We start from the raw sequence: 27,523 nt of genomic DNA on the forward strand, positions 1-27,523 counted from the left end.
GCAATTGCTCCGAAAAGGAAGTCATGGAGCTTACCCACACAACAGGCACTCACGCCTACTCCAGCCAGGGAGTCACCCGGGGGCATACTCACTTTCCACACACGTCACACAGCACTCCAGTCACGGAGGATACCCGGGGGCATCCCAACAAATCATTCCCCGCAAGAGAGCTGGCACACAATCCCAAGGTTGGCCTGACCTTACCCCAAATCCTACAGGGGGTCAAACATACACAGAGCTAGTCGAGGAACCAAGTCCCGACTACAACAACCCTAGCACAAATCAGGGAACACCTGAGTTTTGGGAAAGTACAGAAACCCACACGAGCCCGAACACAGAATGGGGTTCAGGGAATGGACAGCCTCCTGACAGGTCTTGGACTGACCTAGGAGGTCCTACAGAGACGCCCAGCAGCGGCTATCACTTCAAGGGGCCGAGGGTCTACAGCTAGGCAGGTCAACCAGGTCACAAAGCAACAGAAGCCCTGGCCTGACGAGCCCGGTGGGCAAGCGAGCAGGCCAGGCATTGGGGCACAGTCCTTGGAAGACACCAGGGCACAATAGAGAGAAAAGGCTCACGCCTCCCTCCAGTCAGGGGACTTATGCCAGTAATCCAGAGCTAAGAAGGTCACAGAGAGCAAAGAAATCTCCCAAGTACCTAGAAGACTACATAACATTGCTGGCAAAGCAAAAGCCAGTAAACAGTGGGAACATTGGGGAGCAAAATGTCATATAAAATAAATGTTGTATGTTGGTAGTAGTTTTAGCCCGGGGGAAAGGGGTGTTATGTCCCGAGCCTTTGCAAACGGCTCGGGCGTTTGCAGGCAGTCCCGGGCAGGTGCAAAGCTGCCCGGGACCAGACAGGCTGTCGCCAGCGCCGTGCGCATGCGCGGGTGCTGGCGCGGGAAAAGTAACCCATTTACCCGGGAGTTGCCTATATAAGAGGCTGCGAGGCGTTTGGGCGAGGCTGAAGCCATCTTCCTGTAAGCTGAACGCTGAATAAAAGAAACTGAGAACTCCAGCTGCTTCTCGTGTCTGCTTTCCCGCCAAGGACGCAACAATATAGATTAACAGAACTTTATCAGTTCAGTTTTCAAAGACTGAAAGACAGATTTTTTTCACAAATCCTCTTTTAATTATTTTTTTTAAGAAAATAAAAATAAATCTCATATTCTGGAAAACAAAACACCCTTTGTGTTGTACTGTTAGAGGTTAGTGGTTTAAAATTCTTGGTTTAGCTATTTAATGAAATAGTTTAAGTTTAACTATTAAATGAAATCAAACAATGCCCTTTTTGACTTTGGGGTTCCTACACTGATTCTTTGTGTTAGGGAATATAAACAGTTACAAGAAAAACTGGATAGCACATACTTTGAACTAGATTAACCAAGGATGATCTATGATGGGAAACTATCCTGACTCTACATTAGCTAGCCCTTGTACTTAACATTTTAGGGTAATGGCTAGAAACCAGGAAACTGTGAGTTTTAGTACTACTGTCTTAGGCATGAAAGCCAGCTGGATGACTTTGGGCCAAACTCTCTCTCTCTCTCTCTCAGCCCATGATGCCAGGCTCAGGCAACAAGCCAGCCAGTTCATGTTGCAACCATTGGATCAACGCAAATTGACTCTGCACTTGTAGGAAAAACACTAGGAAGGGGGAAAAAAAGGACATTCAATTTTTTAAATCGGAGAGCTATTTTTAAAATAATTGAAGAAAAGCATATAGCAACAAGCTGTGAACTGAGGAACAAGATTAATAATATACTTCAGGATATTTTGGTACTCTTCAATGTATCCTAATGTATGTTGTAGACAACTTGATGATGGGAGAAACACTAGATCTCCAAATGTGGTCCTCTTGTATGCCTAGAAGGCTCCATGCCCCAGATTATGCAATTTTAAAACATATTTCATTAATAGCTATTAAAAATGTGAACATGCATGAAGCAAAGTAAGGTATGGGTTTCATCATCATTTTTATTTTCTAAATATCCCCCAGTCTCCACATAACTCCCCTAAATTATTTTAAGAAATACAAATGATTGATAACAGCTGCCTACTTGTTTATTGCATTTGTATCTGCTGCAGTTTGATGACTCTTGGTAACTCTTAGATCAAGATAGGTTCAAAACTGCTAGGGAATTCCTGGAAGCTTGACATTCAGACAAATCAATAGACACATAGAAACAAGCCTTAATTATACAATATTGAAAAGAGGCAATAAAAAAGCTATGAAGGAAACAGAAAAGCTAGAAAAGCCAAGACCAAGATAAGCAGGGATTAGCACCATGCAGACAATCAGAGATAAAACAATATCCTAATCAAGGAACTCCATGCCTGGGCCCGAATTCTGACTTTAAGAGTGGGATTCAAAAATACATTTTGATAGCATTTCATATAGTACTACAGGCAGACCAGGACTGATATGAGACAGTAAACCATTCATACACTTATCAAAGACAAAGATGCATATTGGTGCATATTAAATGAATCCTACATTGAAGTTGTTTGAAGAACTCCTTGCAAGTTATAGAAAAATCTTGAGAGGCAGCAAAAATCTTATACTTACAGCAAAAAACAAGTTATCTACACTTCTACCCTTAGGTCTGTAAATCCACGTTTGCCCTCATTAACTAGGGTTGGCCTTTCAGTCCTTGTGTGCCAGACCAAAACCTATCAAGAAAAATTGCATTTTATTAAAATTATATAACAATATATAATAGATATCAGCAAATCTGCCTAGTGCATAAGTACACATATGTTTATGCATATGAAATCTCTGAATAGTACTCAAAAGAAATTGCAAGCCTCCTTTTAAGTGTATATTTACATAATCACACACTTACCTGGTTTATTTTTAGAGTCATTATAGATACAGCAGTATCCTATAAAACAGTGGTTCCCAACCTTTTTATACGGCGACCCCGGTCATAAGCAGGTGGCATGCATGCGCGATGCCGCCCCCTGCACGACGCCCCCCATGCAATGCCCCCTGCGCGGCGCACATGCGCAGCAACGCCCCCTGCGTCGGCTGACCAAAAAGTGGTGGATCGTGTTGTTTGGCGACTCCCGTGAAATGGTCGTTCGACCCCAAATGGGGTCGCGACCCACAGGTTGAGAACCGCTGCTATAAAAACAACAAAATATTTATTCCCACAAATGCTAAATTCATTGAATGACAAGGAGGAAAATATGTCTGCATTACATTCAGAGGGCTTCAAATTAGGTAAGAATGGCTAATTGAGATAGAGGATGAAAGGCATAAATGGGGATAGGGAGAAGTGTGGAAATTGGGCATATAACTTCACACTGGCTCCTAACTACATGTCTGTCATGTGCAAAAAAAGCCAATTTAAAATTTAAAAATGTACAGATATTTGTTCTGAATCTAGAATACAGTATTTCTATTGCGATGATTGATCACTTGTATACCTATCTTTTTTAAAAATCTGCCAATGTCTCCATAGAAGGGCAAGCGTGGGCTGTAAAAATCTTCATGATCCTCCCCTCCCCTCCCCTTCCATTCAATTGTCTTCTTTTCTCAGAGAGTGGATAAATCCCTGTAGTTTTCTTGGCAAGGTTTTGCCACTGCCTCCTTCCTAAGGCTGAGTGGGAAAATATCTAGTCCAAGATCACCCAGCTGCCTTTGTGCTTAAAGTGGGACTAGAATCGATGGTCTCCTGGCCTTAACCACTACACAAAACTGGCTCTCATATGACCTTTAAATGGTAGCCAATACATTCAGAAAAGTCTATGGAGATTCTCAGTCATCTAGGTCATGGTTGTCCCAAAGGTGTTTTTTTCACAAGGCAACTGGACTTTCTTGTTAACAAGAAAGTCCAGTTGCCTTGTGAAAAAAGCACCTTTGGGATATTCAGAAAAGTCATTTGAATTTTTTGCACCTGTTCTCATATCCATGTATTAAGGTATATGTTTTTGTGCTTGTGTTTTATATTTTAATTGCATATAGATTAAAGTGCTAAATCTGTTTCTTCATTGCCCAATTGCATTTATATAAGACCTTAGTTCCAATGTTTTAACATATCTAGATCTGGACATTAGATACAGTATGTGCATGTAATTATACAATACTTAAACAATTAACATAAATGTAATTATAATTTTTATAATTAACAAGATAAGCATGGGAGTAATGGTCACTGGGTGGGGGAAATTATTGTGATTTTTTTCCCCCAACTTTGCTAACCTTTGTGCAGTTGGTAGCTTTAGGCTCTAGTCCATCCATTGTCACCAGATCCTTTAATAAACTAGTTTCCTGGTAGCCTCCTTTCACTCCATCCAACTTGAAACTGGCCTGTGGTTTCTCCAAAATCAGTTTTATGCTGATGGCAAAGCCAGCCATGTCGATGGCAAAAGGCCGGTTAGGATCAAACACAGTCTTCCAACCTACCACTTTGCCTGCTGGACTCACTTTGGGGGATTCGTACCTGAGACCACCAACAAAAGCAACTGGCCAGACAGATACCTTCTTTGTGTAGCGCATCTGCTTGTCAGAAAGAAAACAAGAATACATGAATACTTCTAATTTTTTTTTATAATATTCTGTGGGCCCCTTTTGGGAGTTTTCCAACTACCTGTACTCTTGCAATAGTTACATATTACCATATGTTCATTATTTTCTTTCTACTTTTACTTTTTCATGTCAAAGTTTCTGCCTTACTTTCTATCTTACCCTTCTGAAGACCTTTTCCTGAGGGACTATTGTCTGCATTTCCTCCATAGATATGAGATATGCCGGAACAGGATCAGGTATAGTTTTAGATATGCCAGGCAAATATTTTGTTTGTTTCCAAAGACTCCTGTCCATATTTCAGAACCACAATTATAATTGCAACCCTCATTCTCTAGCTATAATTACTGATTATCAGTTAACCAATCATCTATGGACCTATTTCATCTTCACTCATCTGATATCATATTGACTGGAATTCCTGGTAATTGTAGTCCAGCACAAGTACAGGACACCTGACTGGGAAGGGCCAAATTACATTTAGTGAGAAACTTTCCCAACCAGAGTACCAGAGATTGAAACTGTGATCTTTTATGTGCAAAGCATGAGCATTTCCACTGATCTTCATCCTTTCTTGATATACCTCCCTAACCACCCACCAAAAGATTGTATATCAAAAGAATGAAGGATAGAAAATGTAATTATTAATCTGTCTAAATCATGGATCAAAAGTGAAATAATCACAACCTTGAATAATATACCTCTTCAAATAGCTCCAGGCTATAGGTGTTATCATCATCTGCAAAGTATACTACACCTTCAGGTGCTGGCATGGTGCTAAAACTTTCCCTAAGCCAATGCAGTCCAAGGTTCCTCTGGAATGTGCCCCTGGGAGTGTGAGATGGAATCCAGGACAAACCTACTTTCAGACTCTTAGGAGTCTCAATATTCAGGTGAGTAAAATGGATCCCTGCTTTCTCCAGTAGATTGGACACCAGATTGGTTCTTCTAGGAGAATCTTCTACCACCACCCAGTGTAGGTTCTGTACATGAAGGAAAGTATTCGCCAATCGGGTCAGCTCAGCCTTCTGTACTGGTCGAGTGTAGGTAGGTGTGATCACAAATATGGCAGGCAATGTGTCTGACCATGGGGGAGGCCTGGAGTACACATAGTTCCGGATTATTTTGGGAGCTGTCCCAATGGCTGGCTGCCGAGTGCATGATGCAAACCCATCCTCCCTCACTAGAGATGTCCCATTGAAGAGTGACTTGGCTGTGCCATTTTCATCTGTTTCTTCTAAGACAAAAGGAAAAAAGATAATATAGTGTAAGCCTTCCATTAAAACGCTTCTCTATATCATCTGTTTCTGATTTAATACTGGCATTCTATTTCCCTATCCTTATATCTTGGATCATCTTTAATATAAAGGGAAAAACTCAAGGGAAAAAAGAACACCCCAAAAAGTAAAAATATAGTGTGCATCAAATCCAAATATTTATTGTAATAACAATATCCTTAACAGTTTGCAACTATGAATCATGGAAGCAATATTCAGGAGAGTGCTTAATTTTCTTTCAGTGCGTTCGCTCTGAGGTCACATTGACTGTTGTGTGTAGGGGAGGAAGATATTCTGAACACTGATGAGTTATAACATATTATTGTTGCCATTATGCAACCCATAAATTCTTTGCCCCTCCCCCCCAGCAGCTGTGGGCGGTCTTGCTACCTTTATAATTCCAATTTAGCTACTTCTTAGGTCCTAAGATTCTTCTTGCTTTCACCTTTGAAAGCAAAACACCCACACAGTGCTTTATGTTGGATAGAACGAGGGGAAGAGAATCTAACCAAAAACTAGTCTGTGGTGTTGGCTGTGTATTTTTCTGCTGTAGGAAAATTAGAGATTAAAAATATATCTGGATTGCAGCTTGTATTGCAGCCTATACAGTATATTACTGTATAGGCTACATATGGTCAGCCCTTTGTGGATGTGCAAAAGAGCCAGCTGACCTACATGGAACTCAGCTTGTGTGAATGGCTCAGAAATGGAACAGTCATTTAAACTGGGATTTGCTTGTAGAAGGGAGAGTAAATAATAGTCTAGAAACAAAGAACAAAAGAGCCTAAGAGGAAGTGAAAACAAGTTGATTAGTATAAACTGTCAATGAATTATCAATGAACATTGGGATAAACATGATCAAAAAGAAAAGACCCTTTACCCTAGCTATATGTTACAGATTAATAGTGAATTAAACTTGAGCAGGCAACAATGTCTAGCTGAACTTGACTGATCTCAGAAAAGTTAGGTCTAGATAGTATCTAAAGCAAAGACAGGTAGGAAATTCCAAACTGTTAGCTAGTCTGGGAAACAGGAAAATATCTGTCTGTCTATCTATCCAGCTGTCCGTCTATCCATCCATCCATCCATCCATCCATCCATCCATCTATCCATCCATCCATCCAAGAATTAGGTAATTGCAAACTGTTGAAAATGGCATCATCTCTTTGCAACTGACTGTTTAATACAATTTAGGTGCTATTCAATTCCAAATGATTCTGAGCTATTTATAATATATTCTCATAAAAATCCAATACAAATTCAAACAAGATAAGCTCTAGTGACTATTTACAGACAACAACAAGAGTAACATAAACACCCAATAAGCGCCTTTGAGTCCATTTTACCACAAGGGCAAAAGGGTATGAAATGGATGATTCTATGCTGTTTGTCAAGAATCTCTGCTGTTAAAAGATAAGGAATTTTCTTCTGTTTGGTGCTTCAGACTTTATCACAACCTTCCCTGTCTTCAAGATGTAATTTAGATAAAAGCATGTATTTTTTGACTCTCATGCACTTAATAAATCTAGTTTTTTATACAAATACAATGAATGTCTGTTAACATTTACTTATAGTTGGGCTATCTCTAAATCCTAGACAAACTTATGGGCATCTTTTAAAAATGGGTTATTCTACTATTTAATTACTCAGTATTCTTTCAATACTCTGGCTGTGTTCAGGAGCATATTTTCCAACAAGGGCTCCTGAATTCATATCTCCAACACAAATCATTTATGACTTACATCTGACTCAATGAAATCTTAAACTTCAGAGAATTATATAAACATTATTTTAAAAATATCCTCATTTTTCTGTAATGGAGTACTTTTTTTGGAAAAGATTTGTTAAAAGAATCTTGCAAAACCTTTTGTAAACCAGGATTTATATACTTACTTCTTAAAAGGCTGAGATAACGGGTGTTTGGATATTGATGCCACAAAGTTAGGAGAAGACCCCATGGCAAAGCAATCAGAAGTGTGGTGAGAAGGTTACGTCTCCTCAGCATGCTGCAGAGAACTTCCACTGATTGGGCATTTCCCTACCTTCCAGAGCAAAGTATGGTTTTTAAAAGTGAGATAACTACAAAATATACAAAATGAAACAGAGTTTTCATTCGGTTGGGCCAATAGATTCTAACACAGGATTTGCAGGTATGGCTCTGGTTTTCAAAGCACTTGATTTTACTTTGATTTAACATGCTATTTTTTTCTTTTGAATTAAATTAATTAAAATAGTAAAAAATACTATGTTGTAAAAAAGTAAAATAAAGTAAGAAACATAATTTTAAATTATGTTTAGAATTCTAACGATGCTGAAGTGGCATTCAGCTTTTCCATAGTACATATATAAGACTAAAGCAAAAATGTGGTTGAATTATTTTGGCTTAGCTTGATCTATACACAAGCCATAGGTTAAAACTTCTAGCTTTAGTATGCATGTATACTACATAGCTTAAAAGTAATGCAGGAGTAATGAGCAAATGAATATCCTTGTCTTATGAGCAACAATCATTGTCTCAAATGATCTTTTCCAACCTTGCTTGAAGATCAGAAAAGAAATGGCAGGGAGAAATCATGCAAAAGCAATTGAAGGTAGGAAAAACAAGAAAGGAAGAAAAATCCCACTATTTCGTGTAGTACACATTAATGTTTTTCTACCAATCTGTGCATGTACACTTTGTTTCATAGTATTAATGCCTGGGACTGAGATATTTTGGGTCGGTGGATCAAAACATGTCAAAAATAATTGGATGTCAAAGGTAATGGTCACTATTCAACTAAAGTAATTTATTCCACATCCTACTCTGAACATACATTCCCATTTCCCTCACAAAATCAGTGACTTGATTTGAACTTATGGCATAATAGCAGTAACATGTTATTATCCACCACACCACTGCTGTTTTGAAAAAACTGAGACAGTGCACTATAATGGTTCAGGGATTCGCCTGAAGGAATCCGGGTTATGCAGTGTTTTCTCAATTTTGAAAACATGGACATGAAGAGAGGGCAAGGGAGGAAAATGATAAAATGAGCATTGTGACATTGCGATGCAAGTGCTGCCCCTTTTGTAAGTACATTGCGCATTGCATGCACGTACGTTTCTGATGAAACTTTCTGATTTTGTGGATACACAAGCAAAAAGCTTTATGTGTTGGGGCAGAGGAGGAAGTTTGTCCAGTTGGGCAGATGGCACCAGAAGTGGGGAAAATGCATGGAGATGAATCAGGGAAAATGCGTGCAGTCAAGGAGACTACTATTCAACTGAAATCCATGTACAAAATATGTGATTCAGAACCCCAGCACTCCTCTCTCCCTTGCAAGGCAAGCATTTCATCTACATTGCACTGTTGCAAATGACACTCACCAGTAATCCATCGCAGCAGAGGGCATACCTTGACACCAATTGCTCTGAGGAACAGGAAGAGGCTGGCAGATCCCTAGTCCCTTGGCTTTCTTGGAAGCAGTTGGGATTTGAGATTCCCTGAGAATTTCTTCAAGTGCTGAATATGTACATTTAGCAGCTTCTTTGCAGTCTGCCTTCCACATTCCTGTCAAGTAGAAGCTGTACTTCTGGAAGAGACACAGAATATAATTCTCTATAAATTCAACTGCCTCCAAAGGAATAGCTAATTTGACTGTAATCATAGATCTTATGAGCTAGAGAGTAATATTTTGTTCATGCTTAGAAGAAATATAATGTTATGGACATTCTACATAAAGTGCAAAACTACATAAAGTGCAAAACAGCTGACTTCTTTTCATTCCTTCCTGGTGGTCTGCTTCACAGCCACAAAAGTCTAAGGAACAATAGAGTCTATAGTATCTTAGTAAAAGAATGGAAAATATGTGGTATTACAGAAGTTTCTTAATTCTGTAGGGCAGCTAATTAAGCTTAGAACCTGAAATTAATGGGATTACAATTGTTCTCTTTCATGCCTATTGTTAGGAATAAAATTTTAGAATAAAAAGTAAAGTTAAGTGACATGTACTCTGTAAGATTTCTACACAAAATATCTACACGTAGACTGCAAGATTTCTATGCAATTTCTACATGTACACGTACCTTGTAAGAGTTCTGCACGTAGGCTATAGGATTTCCACACTGAGCTGTAGGATTTCATGATAAAGTACATATAAGGGAATAGGTGAAGCAAAATAGTAAGGGGGCAGGGATAATGTATTTTGTTTAGGTGGCTCTGATAAGATTGTAACCTCAGGAGGGGCCAAGGCGTCGGGATAGAATGTATATAATGTGTGTGTTTTTGCTGTGACTAGGTGTGGCTCATATAATTATTTGGAGTCCACCATGCTTTGCAAACCGTTGTAGCCAATAAATCTCTGATCTGATTTCAACTTGCTGTTTGGTGTTATTCAGTGGGCTAGAATTTCTACCAACACTATTACTTCAGTTTTGAAGCCCAAGCTAACATTCCTCTTGTGTCTTATTTCACCCACTACTAATGAATAGACTAGAAAGGAACAGAACAGAATAGGAATAGAATTTATTGGCCAAGTGTGGTTGGACACGCAAGGAATTTGTTTCTGGTGCATAAGCTCTCAATGTACATACAAGTAATAGTGATAATCATGATCATATACAACATACTTAACATTTTTGATATTATAGACTAAAATGGAAATAGAAAAGAGCACACAGAAACTGATTTGCTAGCCCTGATAATGCAATTTTTATTGTTTTAAAATGGAAACATGGGGGGGGGGAACACACACACAAAATAAACCAGGAGGGGGAAAAAGATTGCAAAAAGACACACAAAAGAGTTAAAGCTCATTTCTTAAACACAAAATTAAATCTTTATCATACTTCCCAGTATGTCAATTTAATATTCTTCATATATAGAGAATGAATATATCTTTAATTCAAGTTTTTAAATCAGAAATTACAGAGTATTTCCATCAGAGCAAAGCAATCTTTTTAGTTACAGAGTACATGGTAAACACAGAGTTTTTCATATTGCTATGAGCACATTCTACTTCACATTTTAAACTCCTTAAATCAAGGCTATAAGAACAAAATGGAGTTTTGGTGCCATAATGCTTCATGCATTCATTTTGAATTAAACACAATTTCCTTCTGCTAGAATTCCCCATGCTTGTTGGGGACTTCTGGGAGTTAAAGTCCACATTTCTTAAATTTACCAAATTTGAAAAACATAGTGTTAAATTAACCGACAGCACCTTGAGACGTCAGTGCTTTTTCCAGCTAATAAATGGAAGAGTGCAAAACACAAAACGGGACAAAATTCAATTGATGCCTCTTTCTTAAATTGCTGCAGTTCTTGAAATAGTTATTTCTGATAAGAAATTTGGTAGGGAACATATCCAACTGCAAAGACAACCTTCCTTGTTTTAGTATTAAAAAGCTAAAGCCTCAAATATAGCATATTGGTCTTTTGGCATCTATTTTTTTATGTAGGTATAACTATAACTATGGTTTGTTGTTCAGTGGTAGGAAAGGAAAGAACACTGCTAGAATTGTGTTATGTCAACCTCCTCTATTTTTTGGGAACTGTTCCAGGATATGCAGTAGCCCAGTCACAGCAATAGGGAACAAATTGGTATAGGACTGAAATCGGCAAGGTTTCAGTTAGTTTTCTCCTTTTCTTTGACACTAGGTACAAAGTGCCAAGTTGCTGCTTGCTTTTGTTTCTATTTCCTAGCAAATACCTTGACATACAACCTTGGGTCCTCAATAAGTAATTGACTGCCTCTCCCAACTGAAAGCTGTACAGTGTTAAAATCTGCAGAAGCAAACTGTTCAAAGATTTCCCTTGTATCACAAGTCCATCTATTTAATATATGGAAGAAAGAATTCAACTCCTTTGGCAGCAAATACAGTCCCCAATCTCAATACAGTCAGGAAATTTGTAAAGACTTTTTGCCAGATTTTTAATAGTTAGAATTTAAATATTTTTGCCAATTGCCACTCTCTCCAATCAATTTTTATTATGGTCACAGACCAAAGCTTAATTGCATTTCTAACTTTATATTATGCTTTTAATTTCAATATTTTTCAGCTGATTTAAATACTTGCCATAACAGGAAGGTATGTTATAAATAGTGATTTGGAAAAACAATGAATAGAATGATATATAATAATAGGAAATGAATAGTCAATAATCAGTGTAATTGTGGAATTGAAATGAATCCAAGGATGGAAGAGATAGTGGGGATTCTAAATGCTAGATGAGGTTTGGGAAAACAGAACTAGAAACTTTTCAGCAACTTTTTTTTCTTTTTTAATATTCTTTTTCCTCTCCTTTTTTTTAAAAAAAATCCTCCCAAAACAAATACTTGTTTCACTACTCATGGCTAAAAACCTTTAATAAAATTCAACAGCACATGATGGATGCCTTCAATATGTTGTATATAAGCTTCTTGAGCCAATTTCTGATTAAAACATGTTCTTACTTAATTTCATCAATCCTCCATTACATTTTACACAGACTTTCTATGGCAGAATCGATAATTAAAAGTTTGAATTTCATCCTTAAAACAGAAGCCTAAATTTAACCCCAAGTCTCCTGCAGCCAGTCTATGGGAATAGTGTGCTTACATAACAGACATAAGAAAGGATTAAAATTAGAAAAAAATATTGAAAGACAAGATCTTTCAAAAATTTAAAGTCCAGAGCAATCCAAACTGAATTAAATCGGTGTACTGTATGTTTAAATTGCATAAGATGAAACTGCAGCATGTGAAATGCTGTCCCAGATGGTTTATATGGGTCAGTTTATCAAGTTCATCAGAAACAGTTAAGTCTTGGCGTGAGCATCTAGAGAGGGAGGCAAGTGATACCATAACATGCCATAATAAAGATCTGATTTGATGATTTGTTGATCCAAAGCTACATATTTGTGTGTGGTAAAATATGTGATCATTTCCCTCAATGTCATTTTAGCAGGAATCCAAAATAGCGCCTACCACACCACACCACATCATATTACAGTACAACTGAAGGCTCACCTTTGGAAATGTTTAATGTTTCTTAAAGGGTAACTCAGACTTAGTGCAAGAGAGAATAAGAGAATAAATGGCTTTCATAAAACCTTATTAACATTTTGTTATGCTCATAAAAATGGGAAATCTGCTAGATGTTTAGTTAAAAAATATCTGGTTATTTATTGGTTTCATTCACTGTTTAATTTTACCAACGTATTTAAATACTTTTGCCACAGTGCTATTTGTCAGCAATGACCATGATGTGTATTTTTTCCCCAGAAGAGTAAATAATAGTTGTCCTAAGCTTTTGTATAGGTAGTTCTCAACTTACAACAGTTCATTTAGTGATTGTTTGAAGTTACAACGGCACTGTTTTTCACACTTATGACTACTGCGGCATTCCCATGGTCATGTGATCAAAATTCAGATGTTTGGCAACTGGCTCATATTTATGATAATTGTAGTGTCCCGGGATCATGTGATCATTTTTTGTGACCTTCTGACAAGCAAAGTCAGTGGGGAAGCCAGACTCATTTAACAACACTATTATTAAATTAACAACTGGAGTGATACACTTAACAAATGTGGCAAGAAAGGTCATGAAATAGGGCAAAATTCACTTAACAAATGTCACAGCAGCAGAAATTTTGGGCTCAATTATGGTCATAAGTCGAGGACTATCTATGACAATTTGCTGTGACCAACTTGCCATGGCCAGTTCACCACGGCCAGCTTCCTGTGGCCAACTTGCCGTGTGACAACTTGCCATGGCCAACTTGCTGTGGGACAACTCGCTGTGGGATAACAATTACACTAACATCAAAGAAATGATGGAATAGAATAATTAATGAAAGTATGCAAAAAAGGGGACAGATTGAAATGTGAATGACAAAAATTAAAATATTTATTTATTTATTTTAAATAATTAAATTGAATTATTAAATTATCCTGTGGCAAGTGACTTGGCCACAGCGAGTTGGCTGTGGTGAGTTGTCTCATGTATTAATAGTCACACACAAGAAAATCTGAAAGATTATTTTTTATAGTCAAGCAGGAAATGGCTTGAAATGTTAGAACAATGTAAGATTTCAAAATGTAAATTCTATGGTCATGAGACATGTTATTTTTTTTCATAGACACTGGTATCCCATCACCCCCCCCTCCCCATTACAGTTGCTATATCTTGACTGAACTGGGGCTAATATACAATCCTTCCTCCATTCTTACTCTTTTTTCATACTAATATAAAAATTAATATACTAATATATCTTATTTGATTGTGTACAATTTTTTACTTCTAACAACCACATCGATTTTCTCCAAGACAATCTATCCCTAACCTGGTCTTTCAGGTCTCCCAGTTATGCACCTATCACTGTAACCAATTCATCCATCTTGCTGTTTGTTGTCCTTTTCTTCTCTTTCCTGCCACCTTTCCCAGCATTAGAGCCTTTTGCAGAGAGTTGGGTCTTTGCATAATGTGTCCAAAGTAGGATAATTGAAGACTAGTCATTTATGCCTCAAGTAAGAACTCTGGGTTGATTTGTTCAATGACCCATTGGTTTGATTTCATGCCTATCCACAGTATTCTCAGGAAACTTCTCCAATATCAGAGTTCAAAGACATCAATATTCTACCTAGCCTGCTTCTTTAAACTTTCACTTCCATAGTGTCTCAAAGGAAATACCATGGCTTGCATGATTCTGATCTTTGTTGGAACAGAAACATCACAACATCTGACTATCTTTTCCAGGGTATTTCTTGACTGCTAGTCCCTTTACTGTTGATAGTTGATCCTAAAAGCTATACTAGCCATCACTTCAGTATCTTCACTGTCAATTCTAAGTCTGGTTGTTCTACCTTGTTGTTATTAGTTAGGTCTTCTAATCATGTATGCAAATTAATCCTAAATTCATCTAGAGCCTAGTAAATAGGCACTGAAATTTGCTGCATATTGTCCTGTAGCATTTGCTGTTCTAGAGCTTCTTTGCTCAGTTCTGAAAAATATTGAGGAAATCCATGCAGATTTCATGAATTGCTGCTGGCATGGGAAGATATAACTGGAAAGCTGGAAGTCCTTGGTCCATTATTGATGAGGTTGACCTCTCTTTAAATGAGAGATGCACAATTCATGCAAACTCTGGTATTTGTGGCATTCCAGAGTCATTCATCCTTCTCTCTGAAATTAGTAGGACCTTGCAGTTACTTGCCCCTCCCTCAAATTTTCCTCAGAAACACTGGAATATTCCATGATGTTTAGCTAAACATGGGATTCAGTTGAAATGTCCAGGAGTATCTGTTTCTATCTTAGGAGAATGCCTGCTTTTTTCAGAGGCTCAGATAATTAAAAAAGTAGTTGTTTTGTACATTAAATACTTACTAATAATCAATATTTGGTTTGGTGGTTAAGACACCAAGCCTTCATTGGAAATCATGAATTCTAGTCCTGTCTTAGGTATGAAAACCGGCTGGGTAATCTTGGGGTCAGTCACACTGTCTCGGCCCAACTCACCTCAAAGGGTTGTTGTTGTAGGGAAGATAGAAGAAGGAAGGAGTATTGTGTATGTTTGCCACCTCAAGTTGTTTATAAAAATAATGAAGGCAATTGATGAACAACTGTACAACTGAATTTAAGACCCCGAAATTGCGGTGCCAGGCTAGAGTTGCTGCCTTATTGAAACCCAGCAAAGACCCAGACAATCTGAAAAATTACTGATCAGTATCAGTCCGTGCTTTTTTTGTAAAAAAAAAAAAAAAAAAGGTACCGGAACTCACACACATCATACAACCTGCCTTGCCTACCCTACGAGGTTCCATCCAAAAAAGGTGCCGGAACTCCGTTCTGGGCGTTATATGACATAAAAAACCCTGATCACTGCTATGCATCTCTACAAGGCATTGGAATGTATGATTCTCAACTGTATTTCAAAAATGTATTGATGAAAAGATCATAAGGGAGCAAGCAGGTTTTAGACCAGGGAGGTCATGCTGTGGTCAAATCCTAAACCTTATGCAATATATTGAGGATTTTTTCAAAAGAAAGCCAATTACTGGAGTGACTTTCATCAACTTAACTGCAGCATATGACACTGTAAACCATAGGATTTTGCTACATAAGTTAAATAATATCACCAGAGATAATAAGCTAACCAGAGTCATTGGCAGCTTCCTCCAGAACTGGAGATTCTATGTGATACTGAATGGTAAGAGCAGTAGATGGAGGATGCAGAAGAACGAGCTGCCACAAGAAAATGTATTATCTCTGACATTATACATGATACTTACAATCAACCAGTCCCCGACAATACACATCTATTCATCCATGTGGATGATACAGCAGTGACTGACAAAGATCAACTTTTGATGAGGTAGCTGGAAAACCTATGGTAGCACTTGAAGAATTAGAACGGATATTACACCATTAACAATTTAAAGCCCAACCCAAATAAAACCCAAATGTGCGATTTCCACCTCCAAAATCAAGATGCAAGGGAAGAGTTGGATATTATGTGGCACGGGAACCGACTACAGCACTGTCCAACACTGAAGTAGCTAAATGTGACTCTCAACAGGATGCTCTCTTTTAAATAGCATTACCTGAACACTAAAGCTAAAGTCAGCTCGAGGAACAATATCATCAGGAAACTCATAAACTATACATGGGGAGCTCAACCATCTATGTTGTGCACATCAGCTTTGGCTTTGAGCATCTCTGCAGAAGAATATGCTGCTCCAGTGTGGGGTGCATCTTCACACACAAAACAAGTTGATATTGCCGTTAGTGGAGCAGTACACTTAATGACAGAATGTCTCAAACCTACACCAATTGAGAGAATATACCCCCTCACTGGCATTGCCCCACCTAAGATGAGGAGAGAGTTAGACGCCAAGAGAACTAAGCAAGAGAATGATCCTCAGTGTCTTCTGAATGGATATATGCCCCAAGCCTGCCAACTCAGATCTAGGAAACGCTTTACTGAAAGATGGAGGAAGGAGACTATTGAGCAAGAAATAACATTAAAGGAGGATCTGGCTGAAGGATCCGATGTCCCTTATACTACTTGGAGGACCCTGAATAGATTGAGGGTTGGAGTGCCTAAATATAAGACCAATATGCTCAAGTGGAGGCTTTCAATGGATAACAACATGCTGTGTGAATGTGGAGAGTCATAGAGCCCGGCTCAGGTGCCGTTTTCATATTAGTGTAACATTTAAATCAATTGCTTATCTCTGAAAGTTGCTGTTAGAGCCCATTTAATACTTTAATTCCTGAATTGTGTTTTGTAAAGCTACTGAAGGAGAATTTCTTTTTACTGCCAATGCAGCTTCATAAGATTACTAAAGTCATTTTACTTTATACTTGGGCAAAATGTTTCATGCAGATATGTAAATTTCTTTTTATATTGTGAAACCATATCTTGATTTAAGTGTACAGTGCTTCCTCTGATAACTGGTTGTTTTTCAAATTTTCAGTAAATGATATTGAAATCTCTAAGAGTACTTCTTGAAGACATACATAAGTTCAATGAGAACACATATGGTCTGTATATCATTTAACATTTATCTACATATGTAGTGCATTTTGCACCAGGCAACACTTCCAAATCCAAAGAGAATCTAGTGTTTTATGCATTACAATCTAACCTGAGTGTGACTATACCATATCAGTTTAACTGGCTAAAATGCATTTCTCACCACTGTCATCATCATCTGTGCTTTCACAGATATTTCTAAGTCCAGAACTGTCCTAAAACTTTGAACTTAGTTCTTTAGAAGCAAAATAATATTATTGAGAATCACTCATATATGAAAGGCAATGGCCCTCATAATTATCTCTGTCTTAGTTGGATTGAACCTTAGTATGGCTCACCCCAAAACAACATCCCAACATTGTTCAGAAGTTCCAAAGTGAATTTCTAATTAGTAAATCAAAGAAAAAGCTACATATGATTTTCATTCTGATGGCACTTTAGCTCAGACCATTAGGTGATTCTACTTCCAATAGTTTGCTTAACGAATTAGACAGAAGCTTGTGGCACTATGCAAGCTGAAGGGTGCAAAATGGAACAAAAGAATCCTACTTTGCCCTGCCATGAAAAAAAGGCACTTTAACGTGTTTTAATGATAAGATGGTTGATTCAAAAGATGCTTTGATCAATTGTAACAAAGACTGCCACGAAGTTCAGAAAAATCATCATGGAAATTCTATTTGATCAATGCATTTTTTTTCATGAATTTAGCATGTCCCTTTATAAAATTTCTCAGCTAGTGACCATCATCACATAAATCAAATTCCGTAGTAACATTATGATATCACTTATATCAGACATCTTTATTGCAGAACAGCAAGTTAATATAAATATTTACATAATTTCCTAGCAATTTCAAGGTGACACCTTGAAATTTTGGGTGGAATAGTGGGAATAAGTTTGGTTGGCAGGTCCAACTGAAAATGGAATTTTGAGAATCACAACAGGTAAGTTATAGTAATAGCACCTTTTAAAGCAGATGGTAGCATGATGCAAAATTATGTTTATTAATTAATTATTAATTAATTCAAATTGTATAAGTTGAAGGTTCAGTGTTGCAGTTTAATGGACAAGCCCACTTCAATATTTCTGAATAATACTACAGAAACTGTATTCATGCTGGTGCTGAGATCATAATACATAAATTAAATTCAAGTACCTGAATATATCCAAACCTTTTGAATTCTTGATTAGACTGGGGATGCCCACATGAACATGGCAATTAATATTTAAGTATTCATTCTCAGAAAGGCATTAGACCACAACATACAAATTGACATAAAATCCACAAAACATTTTTTCTGACAATACTCTGCAATGGGAAGCAATATATATAATGACACAATCATCAGTTATGCAAGGAGAAGATGATCCACTGTTAACAAGGTAAATCAAATCTGCTACATGAGATTTATTAGAATAGGATGAACATATTGTGAAAACCTCAGGTGAGTGCCATGGCAAACTAGACATCCCTGCCAAAGTGGGATGATGTTTATGGTGGAGATCAGCAATTGGATGCTTGTGATGGTCTCCCATGGAGAATGAGACACGCACACAGGTATCTCGGGATGGGAGCCCAGAGCTGACTCTTGCACCCTATTTTATTGTTACTAAGGTTTTTACATCACACAGCATAAGCAAAAGACGTATATAGGGGTGGTTACAATGTATCAGATAACAGACACTTTCCAGATGCAAGGCTACTGCAGGTGTTCTTATCAGAGTCTGTCCAAATGGTTGATGAATGCATCCTGTGTCTAGAGCGGTCAGTTTGTTATCTCAAGGACCTTGTGGGAGATGTCTATGGGCAGATGCCCATGAACATATTTGTGCAATTAATCCCACATCTCCTCCTTTTCTGTTTTTTCAATGTTACTCACTTCCAGTTCCAGAAGGGATCTTGATTCACTGATTAAGGCGTCCTTCCTAGTGGAGGGCGTAACATTTTTGCACATTTGCAGGAGGTAGGGAATACATTGAATGCAACAACATAGCAATACAAATAATATCAAAATGGTTACTATAATAGAAATCAAAGATTGTAGCCAGGATCCATCCGGTAGCCAGGACCAAAGGGCACCCCAAATATCCACGGTGCCTGATCCATCACTGCGTAAGGGATTGTTTTGGAGCAAAGATTCCATTTTCCTGGCTGTAGCAGAAATATTAGGTTGAAAATCATGTATATACATACAACAATGAGAATGAATTAAGGCACATACACCGCCTTTTGCTGATAAAATAATATCTAAAGCATACCGATTTTGCAAAACTACTTCCCTTATTTCCCCCATTTCTTGATTAATCATTTTAATACTGTTGATTGTTTCATTAAATATATGAACAGTCCAATTATTAAGCAAATGAAGGTCCCTATAGTTCATGGCAACTCCTAGATTGAGTAGAATTCCTCTGCTGATTTGAGTCTCTAAACTACCACCCAATGTTAGGGGTGGATCCGAGGAACCAGTATCACGTTTGTTCCGCAGGCGTCCATCAGGGAGGTGAGGCAAGGCATATATAGCAGGGGTCAAAAGGCCTAGTGTACAGGTGCCTTTCCAATCCTTAGGCACCTGGCGATAGGCTCTACGGCCACATAATAGCCACATATCAGATAACTCATAATAACCCTGGTGAGACTCATTAGCAAATGTTATTATGGATTCCATGTCAAGGCAAGCCATGTAGGTACTGATGTTTGTCCATTGATTGCTTCGATAAGTGTCATTTATCTTAGTAAGGTTGCTTTTGATGGATTTGCATTTCTTTGCTGAATTCCATATAATAACTTGTTGACAATTACTATAAGTTCCCAAATAAATGGCAGTACGGAATAGTCCTGTGCTATAAAAACAAAATCTGGCAGGTTCCATTATACGAGCGCCCCAGCATATGTCATATTCAATGTCTCTGTAGTTATGTCCCACAGCTGCTTCCATCCTGTTTCATTGAACGGAATGGCATGGAAAATAAGGCCACCACGACTGTCACCAGGAATTTGCATGCAAATCCAACAGTTCGTGACGTTAAGTGTAAGAGCAGTGCGCCTGGCATCCCATACAAAAGCATTAAAAGCCCACAGTCCCTGATCCTCATATGCCTGGCTGAGGTGGTGTACGTTGAGCCATATAAGGACGAACACAACGAGCTGGAGTCCAAATGATCTCGCCATGGTCGTCTATTGCAGCATAGCCTCGACCCCAGGTAATGAGGGAGGCAGGCCCTTTCCAGGTGGGATCAGGCAAACGTCGATAGTATACCTGGGGGCGTGAAGAATCTGTGGGAGAAGCAGAAAAATGCCTGCTTGCGGCAGTTGAGCCAGGGGTGCCAGAAACATTCAAAAAGTTTAAGGTAAAAAGTACAAGATTAAGAGTGTTTTGTATCCCAGGCAAGCCGGGGGTATTTTCCCCTTTCTTTTTTGCATGCATGTCTAGAGCCTTTTTTACGGTCTGATTGGCTCGTTCCACGATCGCTTGACCAGTGGAGTTATATGGAATGCCAAATTTATGAACAATAGACCAGCGAGAGCAAAACTGCGCAAAGGAGGTGCTGGTATAAGCAGGAGAGTTATCAGTCTTAATTTCTTTTGGATTGCCCAGGGTAGAAAAAGTACGAATACAATGATTAATAACATGTTTAGCAGACTCACCCCTTTGAGGGGTGGCCATAATAAAACCTGAATAGGTGTCAATGGAAACATGCAAATATTTCCAGGGGGCAAATGGCAAATATTGTGTAACATCCATTTGCCAAAGTTGACAGCTCTGCGTCCCTCTTGGGTTGACCCCTTGAGGAACAGAGTGTGCTTGGAGGCTGCAGGTGGGACATTGTTGTATGATAGCCGCAGCCTCCGTAGCCGTTAAAGAAAATTGTTTCATTAAAGCCTTCTTATTTTGATGAGAATATGAATGGCTGTCCCATGGGGTTATGGGAGATAAAACAAGGACAGAAACGTCCTGGTGAGTGGAGGCGGCCGAAGCGGCAGCATCCGCCTTGGCATTGCCTTCAGAGATAATACCAGGGAAAGATTGGTGACTTCTAATATGAGCAGGAAAAAAACAAGTAGAGCGGGAATGAAGAAGGGATTGAAGTGTGAAAAATAGACTGAGGAGAGAGTCATCCAGCGAGGGTGACACATATGAATCAGATAAAGAGGTGAGAACTTTATATACATAAAGACTATCTAAAATAAAATTAAAAGGTTCAGAAGAAAAAGTTTGTAAAGCCAATATTGTAGCAGCAAGTTCAGCACGCTGAGCAGAAGTTTGAGGAGGAGTAATTTTTGTGTGCCATTGTTCACCCTCCTTCCATACACATGAACCATAATTCTTGCTGCCATCAACATACAGGGTGACAGCGTTAGGAATGGGAGAGGAGGAAATGGGAGAATGCAGAGAAATTGAAACATTATTAAGGAGTTGGAAGCGAGGGTCAGAGGGAATATGACAGGAAACAGATCCTGCCCAGTCAGCAAGAGAAAGTTGCAATACATCTGAAGAGTACAATTGAAGCAAGTGCCTTGGGGCTGATTTCCCTTTTGGATTGCAGCTGCAAGAGTGTCCATTTGAAAAGCATTGGTTCCCACAATGTAACAGGCTTTAAGAAAATCTGCTAAGGTGGCCGTGGGAGTGGAAACAATTGGTTTAAGAATGGACTGGCAGTCTGCATTTGCATGTTCATAAGCCAATTTTATGAGGATTTCATTTGCTGCATCTCTGTTTGAAATTTGACGCTCAAGGGCAACTTGCAGGCGATTCACAAAGTCTGCATAGGATTTAGTTGCAGTTTGGCGAATGGCAAAAAAAGATTGAATCGGGGTGCCAGACTCATCAACACGAGCCATGGCAGAAAGAACACAAGTATTAATGATAGGAAATGCAAAGGGAGTAAAAGTTTGAGCTTGAGCATTAAGGGTAGCAAAATTGCCTTTTCCGAAGAGTTGTTCTGCTGTCCATTGTGAACCTGAGTGATTAGCTCTGTTTTGTGCCTCTCTTTTATATTCAGATTCAAAGACTACGTATTGTGTTCCGTTAAGAAGCATGCGGAACAGATCTTTCCAATCTTGAGGCAACATTCGATATGCACTAGCAACTGAATGTATTAGTCCTCTAGTATAGGGACTGGTTATGCCATAATCTTTTGTAGCCTTTTTCAATTCTCGGATCATAGCCAAGGGAAGTGCTTCCCAATTAACTACTATCCCTGCTGCAGTCTGTTGGTAAGTAACAGGGAACAACTCTGTCTTGGATAGTTCAGAAACGCTTAAATCACCACTGTTTAAAGCCTTTTGAAAAGCACCACGGATGATTCCGGGCCGGGAGACAGGCGACAACGTGGCAGGAAAAGGAGAGGCTGTTTGTTGTTTATCAGGATCCATAAAATTTGCAGGGGCAGAAGGAGGGTTAAAACCAGCTCCAGGGGGTAAGGGAGTGGCCAACATAACAGACGGATTTTTAAACAGTGGAGGGTCTAATAAAGGCTGATGAGGCGAGTCAGCATGGGTTTGAATCAGGGTATAGGCAATTTTCCAAAGGCACAAAATCTCTGCTGGGGCTCTTGGAGACTGTTGGAGAACGGTGCCAATTTTCCTCCATGTATCTACTTTTAAAGATCCAGACTCCGGATAGGATGAGCAGTTAGCCCATACGTAAGCAAGCAATTTAACAGCCTCAGATTTAGAAAGGTGATGGGTTAATTTCTGTTCCTGATCAGTAAGATATTTTTTCCTGCCAAGTAGCCTCAGCTATTCCACATGCTGCTTTTGAGACATTCCACCCTCCATACTTACGAAGAGGAGTCAGTTGCCAGCAACTTCGTCGGGTGCACCAAGCCTATTCCAGGCGATAAGTAAAGGGTCGGCAGGGACGTATCCCTCAGTGGATCACGTCGGGGTCACCAGATGTGGTGGTCTCCCATGGAGAATGAGACACGCACACAGGTATCTTGGGATGGGAGCCCAGAGCTGACTCTTGCACCCTATTTTATTGTTACTAAGGTTTTTACATCACACAGCGTAAGCAAAAGACGTATATAGGGGTGGTTACAATGTATCAAATAACAGACACTTTCCAGATGCAAGGCTACTGCAGGTGTTCTTATCAGAGTCTGTCCAAATGGTTGATGAATGCATCCTGTGTCTAGAGCGGTCCGTTTGTTATCTCAAGGACCTTGTGGGAGATGTCTATGGGCAGATGCCCATGGACATATTTGTGCAATTAATCCCACAGATGCTGGAACCTGGCCAGCAAAATCTCTCCAGAGAGAGGAAAGATTGTGAGATAGCGCATGTACACTCTGGACAGCTACTTCTCATGAGTAGACCATAGAAATCAAGATTTTGCAGTTGGCTTTGCAGATGGCTGAGTGTTGAGGGATACCATCTAAGCTCGCAGTCTCATACTGCTGTTAACCATCAAACTATATCACCATAAGAGCATTGAATCAGAAACTACTAAGAATTTTGTCATAGCTCAATTTTTATCCTAGTGTAATGTGATGGCTAGCAAAAGATAGTAGCTCTTGAAGCAGGTTTCTGCCTGCTTAAAAAGCGTACCTGTGACTATTAATTTAGCATACTGATTTCTGACTGTGGGTGCATCAGATAAAAACTAAGACATTTCTGCATGTCTACACATCTGATCTGCACTAGCTGTATTGTGACAGAATTATGTTTTACATCATGGGAAAAATGAAAGCTATACATTTTAAGGAAGAGAAAGTGGGGCTAGGAAGGAAATTGTCACAATTTGAATGGAATTAGGCACAGTGCCAGTATTTAATCTTCATTTATCATCCTAATCCTACAGAACTGGAAGACAGTCTAGATTAAAAAATTTAAAAATCAAGCACAATGCATTTAAAAGTATCAGTAGTACAATTGTTATGAACTAAACTCAATATTTTCCAAACTTCACATTATATATATATATATATATGTATGTATAATTTCAAAACCTGTTTAAAGTAAATAAGCTTTGCAAGGCATCTAAACACAATCCATATCACGTTGGGGAATCATGGTTGTGATGAATCACACATAATAATCTAGATTTTTCTCCATATCATGTCTTGAGCTATGATATAAAAAGGACTATGATAGTCATTTGAGAGTCTTTCACTCTGAATCTGTGTCTGAAGAAGATACAACTGTCTTTTATCATAATGGAGCACAACACAAAACAGAAAATATTTTATTTCTAGCAAAAAACAAATATTACGTCTGATTAGCTTTCTTGCTCCATTATCTCAAAATACCTTTGCCGAGCACTCATATTTGAGTCTGTGTCTGAACAAAACCTGGACATTTCAGCCCAAAGATCACCAAAACTGGTTGTTTTGTGCACGAAACAGCATGTGATTGAACTTTCGGCATAACCCTTTCAGGTTCTTCTCTCTAAAGCAAGTTGGTTCTACATAAACAGTAAATTACAAAGAAATTTTGGGACAAAGCAGCCCAAGAGCATCTCCAACTGTGATATCTGTGCGTGGTGTCTATGTGTGGTCTTGACAGTGCAAATAAAGTAACAACTTCAAGCTTCATCTCCTGGCATAGTTATGGGAAGAAAAGGATTTTTGAAAAAGAGGCTACATGAAAATTTCAGAGTAACAAAAATTAGTTTCAGTTTAGTGGAACAGTAACATGGATAACATCCTTTTTCGGATCAGAGTGAACTCGAATAGCAATTTTACCCAAGAATAATTTTAGCACCTACAGACCAAATCTGCATGTGTGTGAATAGCTCTGAGGACTACTGCTACTTGAAGTATGCAAAGTTTGTATCCTAGTGCACTGAAGCATTGAACCTAGGTTTCCTCTGTTCCCTATTATGACAGTTATACAGTAATGCCTTACCAATTTGTAATTGAATATAAAAAACAGTCCTACTGAAAAGACTTCTCCACAGGATATTTGAATTATTATACTTAAATTACAAATGCAACAAAACAAAACAAGACAAAGAAAAAATCTCTCTGCAATGCCATATTTTTTCACAACTTACCTAAGTCTCCTTCAAGTCAAACTTCACGGAAAACAATAGTTTTATGGGCAACATCATAGAAGTGGTTTCCTATTGCCTTCTTCTGGGCATTTTTTTGACCTCCTAGTATGGTCTGCTGTTCCTGAAGCTCTCCATTGATGTACCAGTCAGGCCCAATCCCGTTTAGCTTCACATAGAGGCTTCCATCATCTGACAAACCTGAAACAGTTCAAATTACTGTTACAGCATCATGGCACCTGGAATAGCTGGAAGAGGGTACATTAGGAGAAATTCAAATATGTATTTATTTTGTTATTGACTTTTTTTTAAAAAAAATCACAAACTGATTAAGAAAACCATCAAGTATCTCCTCCAATCTTTTCAACAAAAAGTGTAATCACATTATTTGAAATCTGTTGAAATAGATAGGTATAAATACTAACACTACTGGTATGTTGGAATCTGCCCACTGGTTTCTACCAGTCTTTCTTCTCTATGAGGAAAAATATTTTTATATTTTATTATTTGGGTGTTTTCATTTGATTTAGTTATGTTTGAAAGGTTACTTGATAAGACATAGAGCAGGATGCTATTGATGTTGCTTTCCATTGCATACCTCTAAGTCCTCACTAGCTGCCTTTCTTTCTTCATCAGTCATACTCCATGGTAGAATATTCCTCGTGATGGCCTTCCCTTGGCTCAACTGAAGTGTGGAAAGTTAGAGTAGCAGCAAGGTGTGTCTACATGAGACTTGACAAACATTCTGACTTAACACATCATTAAAAATTAAAGATAAAATCTCTACAGAAAGTATATGGGTCAATATAAAAGAAAAAAAAGTGATATTGCCATAGGTGTATATTATAGGCCACCCAATCAATCAGAAAAAATAGACAAACTCTTTGCCAACCAGTTAACAAATGCATGTAAGAGGCATACCACAGTAGTAATGGGAGACTTCAACTATCCAGATATCAACTGGGAGACAAACTCTGCAGTGAGTGGGAGATCAAACAGATTCCTAACCAACCTAGATGACAACTTTGTCACCCAAAAGGTGGAGGAGGGAACTAGATGCAAAACTATACTGGACATAATCCTTACAAACAGAAGAAGTCATAGAGAGAATTGAAATTACCAGAATCTTGGGCGAAAGTGACCATGTCATACTGGAATTTAATATAATGCAAACACTAGCAATAGAAAACAATCCAACCAAAGTCCTAAACTTCAAAAGAGCCGAATTTAACAAACTCAGAGAGAACCTAGGAAAAATCCCATGGATGGAAATCCTAAAGGGAAAACAACTCAGGAAGTGTGGGAAACCCTGAAAAATGTGATCACAAAAGCCCAGACCAGCACAATACCACTTAGAAAGAAAAACAAGAAATCCAAGAAGAAACCAGCATGGCTGTACAAAGATCTCTCTAACAAACTAAAAGACAAAAAGGACAAATACAAAAAATAGAAACAGGGGCACTAGGACCTGACAGACTACATCCCAGAGTTCTGAAGGAGCTGACAGATGTTATCTCAGAGCTGTACCACATCTTTCATAAATCCTGGAGCACCGGGGGAAATACCTGAGGATTGGAAAAGGGCTGATATAGTCCCATCTTCAAGAAAGGGAAAAAAATGGACCCAGGAAACTGCAACCAATCAGTTTAATATCAATACCTGGGAAAATCCTAGAAAAGATCATCAAAAAACAGATCTGCAAACAACTAGAAACAAACAAAATCATAACTAGTTGCCAACACGGGTTTGTTAAAAACAGATCATGCCAAACCAATCTCATCTCATTCTTAGATAAAGTGACTAAACTAGTAGATCAATAAAATGCAGTGGACATAGTATACTTAGATTTCAGTAAGGCATTTGACAAGGGTAGACCAACTTACTCCTTGGTAGGAAAAGATGGAATAGACAACATTACTACCAGATGGATCTATAGCTGGCTAACAAACTGTACACAATGAGTAGTCCTCAATGGCACTACATCCACATGGAGAGAAGTAAATAGTGGGGTACCACAAGGGTTGACTAGTGTAAAGAAAAGAAGAAATAGGGGAGACATGATAGCAGTGTTCCAGTATCTGATGGGCTGTCACAGGGCAGAGGGGGCCAGGTTATTCACCAAAGCACCAGAGGGATGGATGAGAAACAACAGTTGGAAACTGATCAAAGAGAGAAGCAACCTGGAACTAAGGAGAAACAGTGGAACAGCTTACCCCCCA

The 27,523-nt window shown here is 38.6% G+C and overlaps 1 protein-coding gene across 3 annotated transcripts; it reads right to left on the reverse strand.

Moving 5' to 3' along the window:
• Positions 1-1,319: 1,319 nt before the first annotated feature.
• Positions 1,320-25,500, reverse strand: LOC120302127 (galactosylgalactosylxylosylprotein 3-beta-glucuronosyltransferase 1-like). Of its 3 annotated transcripts, none has more exons than XM_039330042.1 (6): positions 25,308-25,500; positions 9,205-9,382; positions 7,704-7,852; positions 5,235-5,770; positions 4,210-4,506; positions 1,320-2,675 (listed from the first exon to the last, which is right to left on the reverse strand). In XM_039330042.1, exons 3-6 carry the CDS (start codon positions 7,813-7,815, stop codon positions 2,589-2,591), a joined length of 1,032 nt encoding a protein of 343 aa, XP_039185976.1. In that variant the 5' UTR covers positions 7,816-7,852; positions 9,205-9,382; positions 25,308-25,500; the 3' UTR covers positions 1,320-2,588. The 3 variants fall into 3 exon arrangements, with proteins under 3 accessions (XP_039185976.1, XP_039185977.1, XP_039185975.1); XM_039330043.1 differs by having other exon boundaries at positions 5,397-5,770; positions 9,177-9,382; XM_039330041.1 differs by having other exon boundaries at positions 9,177-9,382.
• Between the last annotated feature and the right edge of the window lie 2,023 nt (positions 25,501-27,523).

The sequence above is a fragment of the Crotalus tigris genome, unplaced genomic scaffold (genome assembly GCF_016545835.1).
Source record: "Crotalus tigris isolate CLP2741 ecotype Arizona unplaced genomic scaffold, ASM1654583v1 scf7180000024423.372371, whole genome shotgun sequence".
In the NCBI taxonomy this organism is placed as follows: Eukaryota; Metazoa; Chordata; class Lepidosauria; order Squamata; family Viperidae; genus Crotalus; species Crotalus tigris.

What these genes read in the sequence shown, in the direction of transcription:
- LOC120302127 (XM_039330042.1), bottom strand. Translation starts at nt 7,815, where the DNA reads ATGCTGAGGAGACGTAACCTTCTCACCACACTTCTGATTGCTTTGCCA. An exon ending in TTATCTCAGCCTTTTAAGAA is followed by an intron (nt 5,771 to 7,703) that starts GTAAGTATATAA and finishes CTTTTGTCTTAG; the next exon opens with AAGAAACAGATGAAAATGGC. An exon ending in GCCTGGAGCTATTTGAAGAG is followed by an intron (nt 4,507 to 5,234) that starts GTATATTATTCA and finishes TCTGACAAGCAG; the next exon opens with ATGCGCTACACAAAGAAGGT.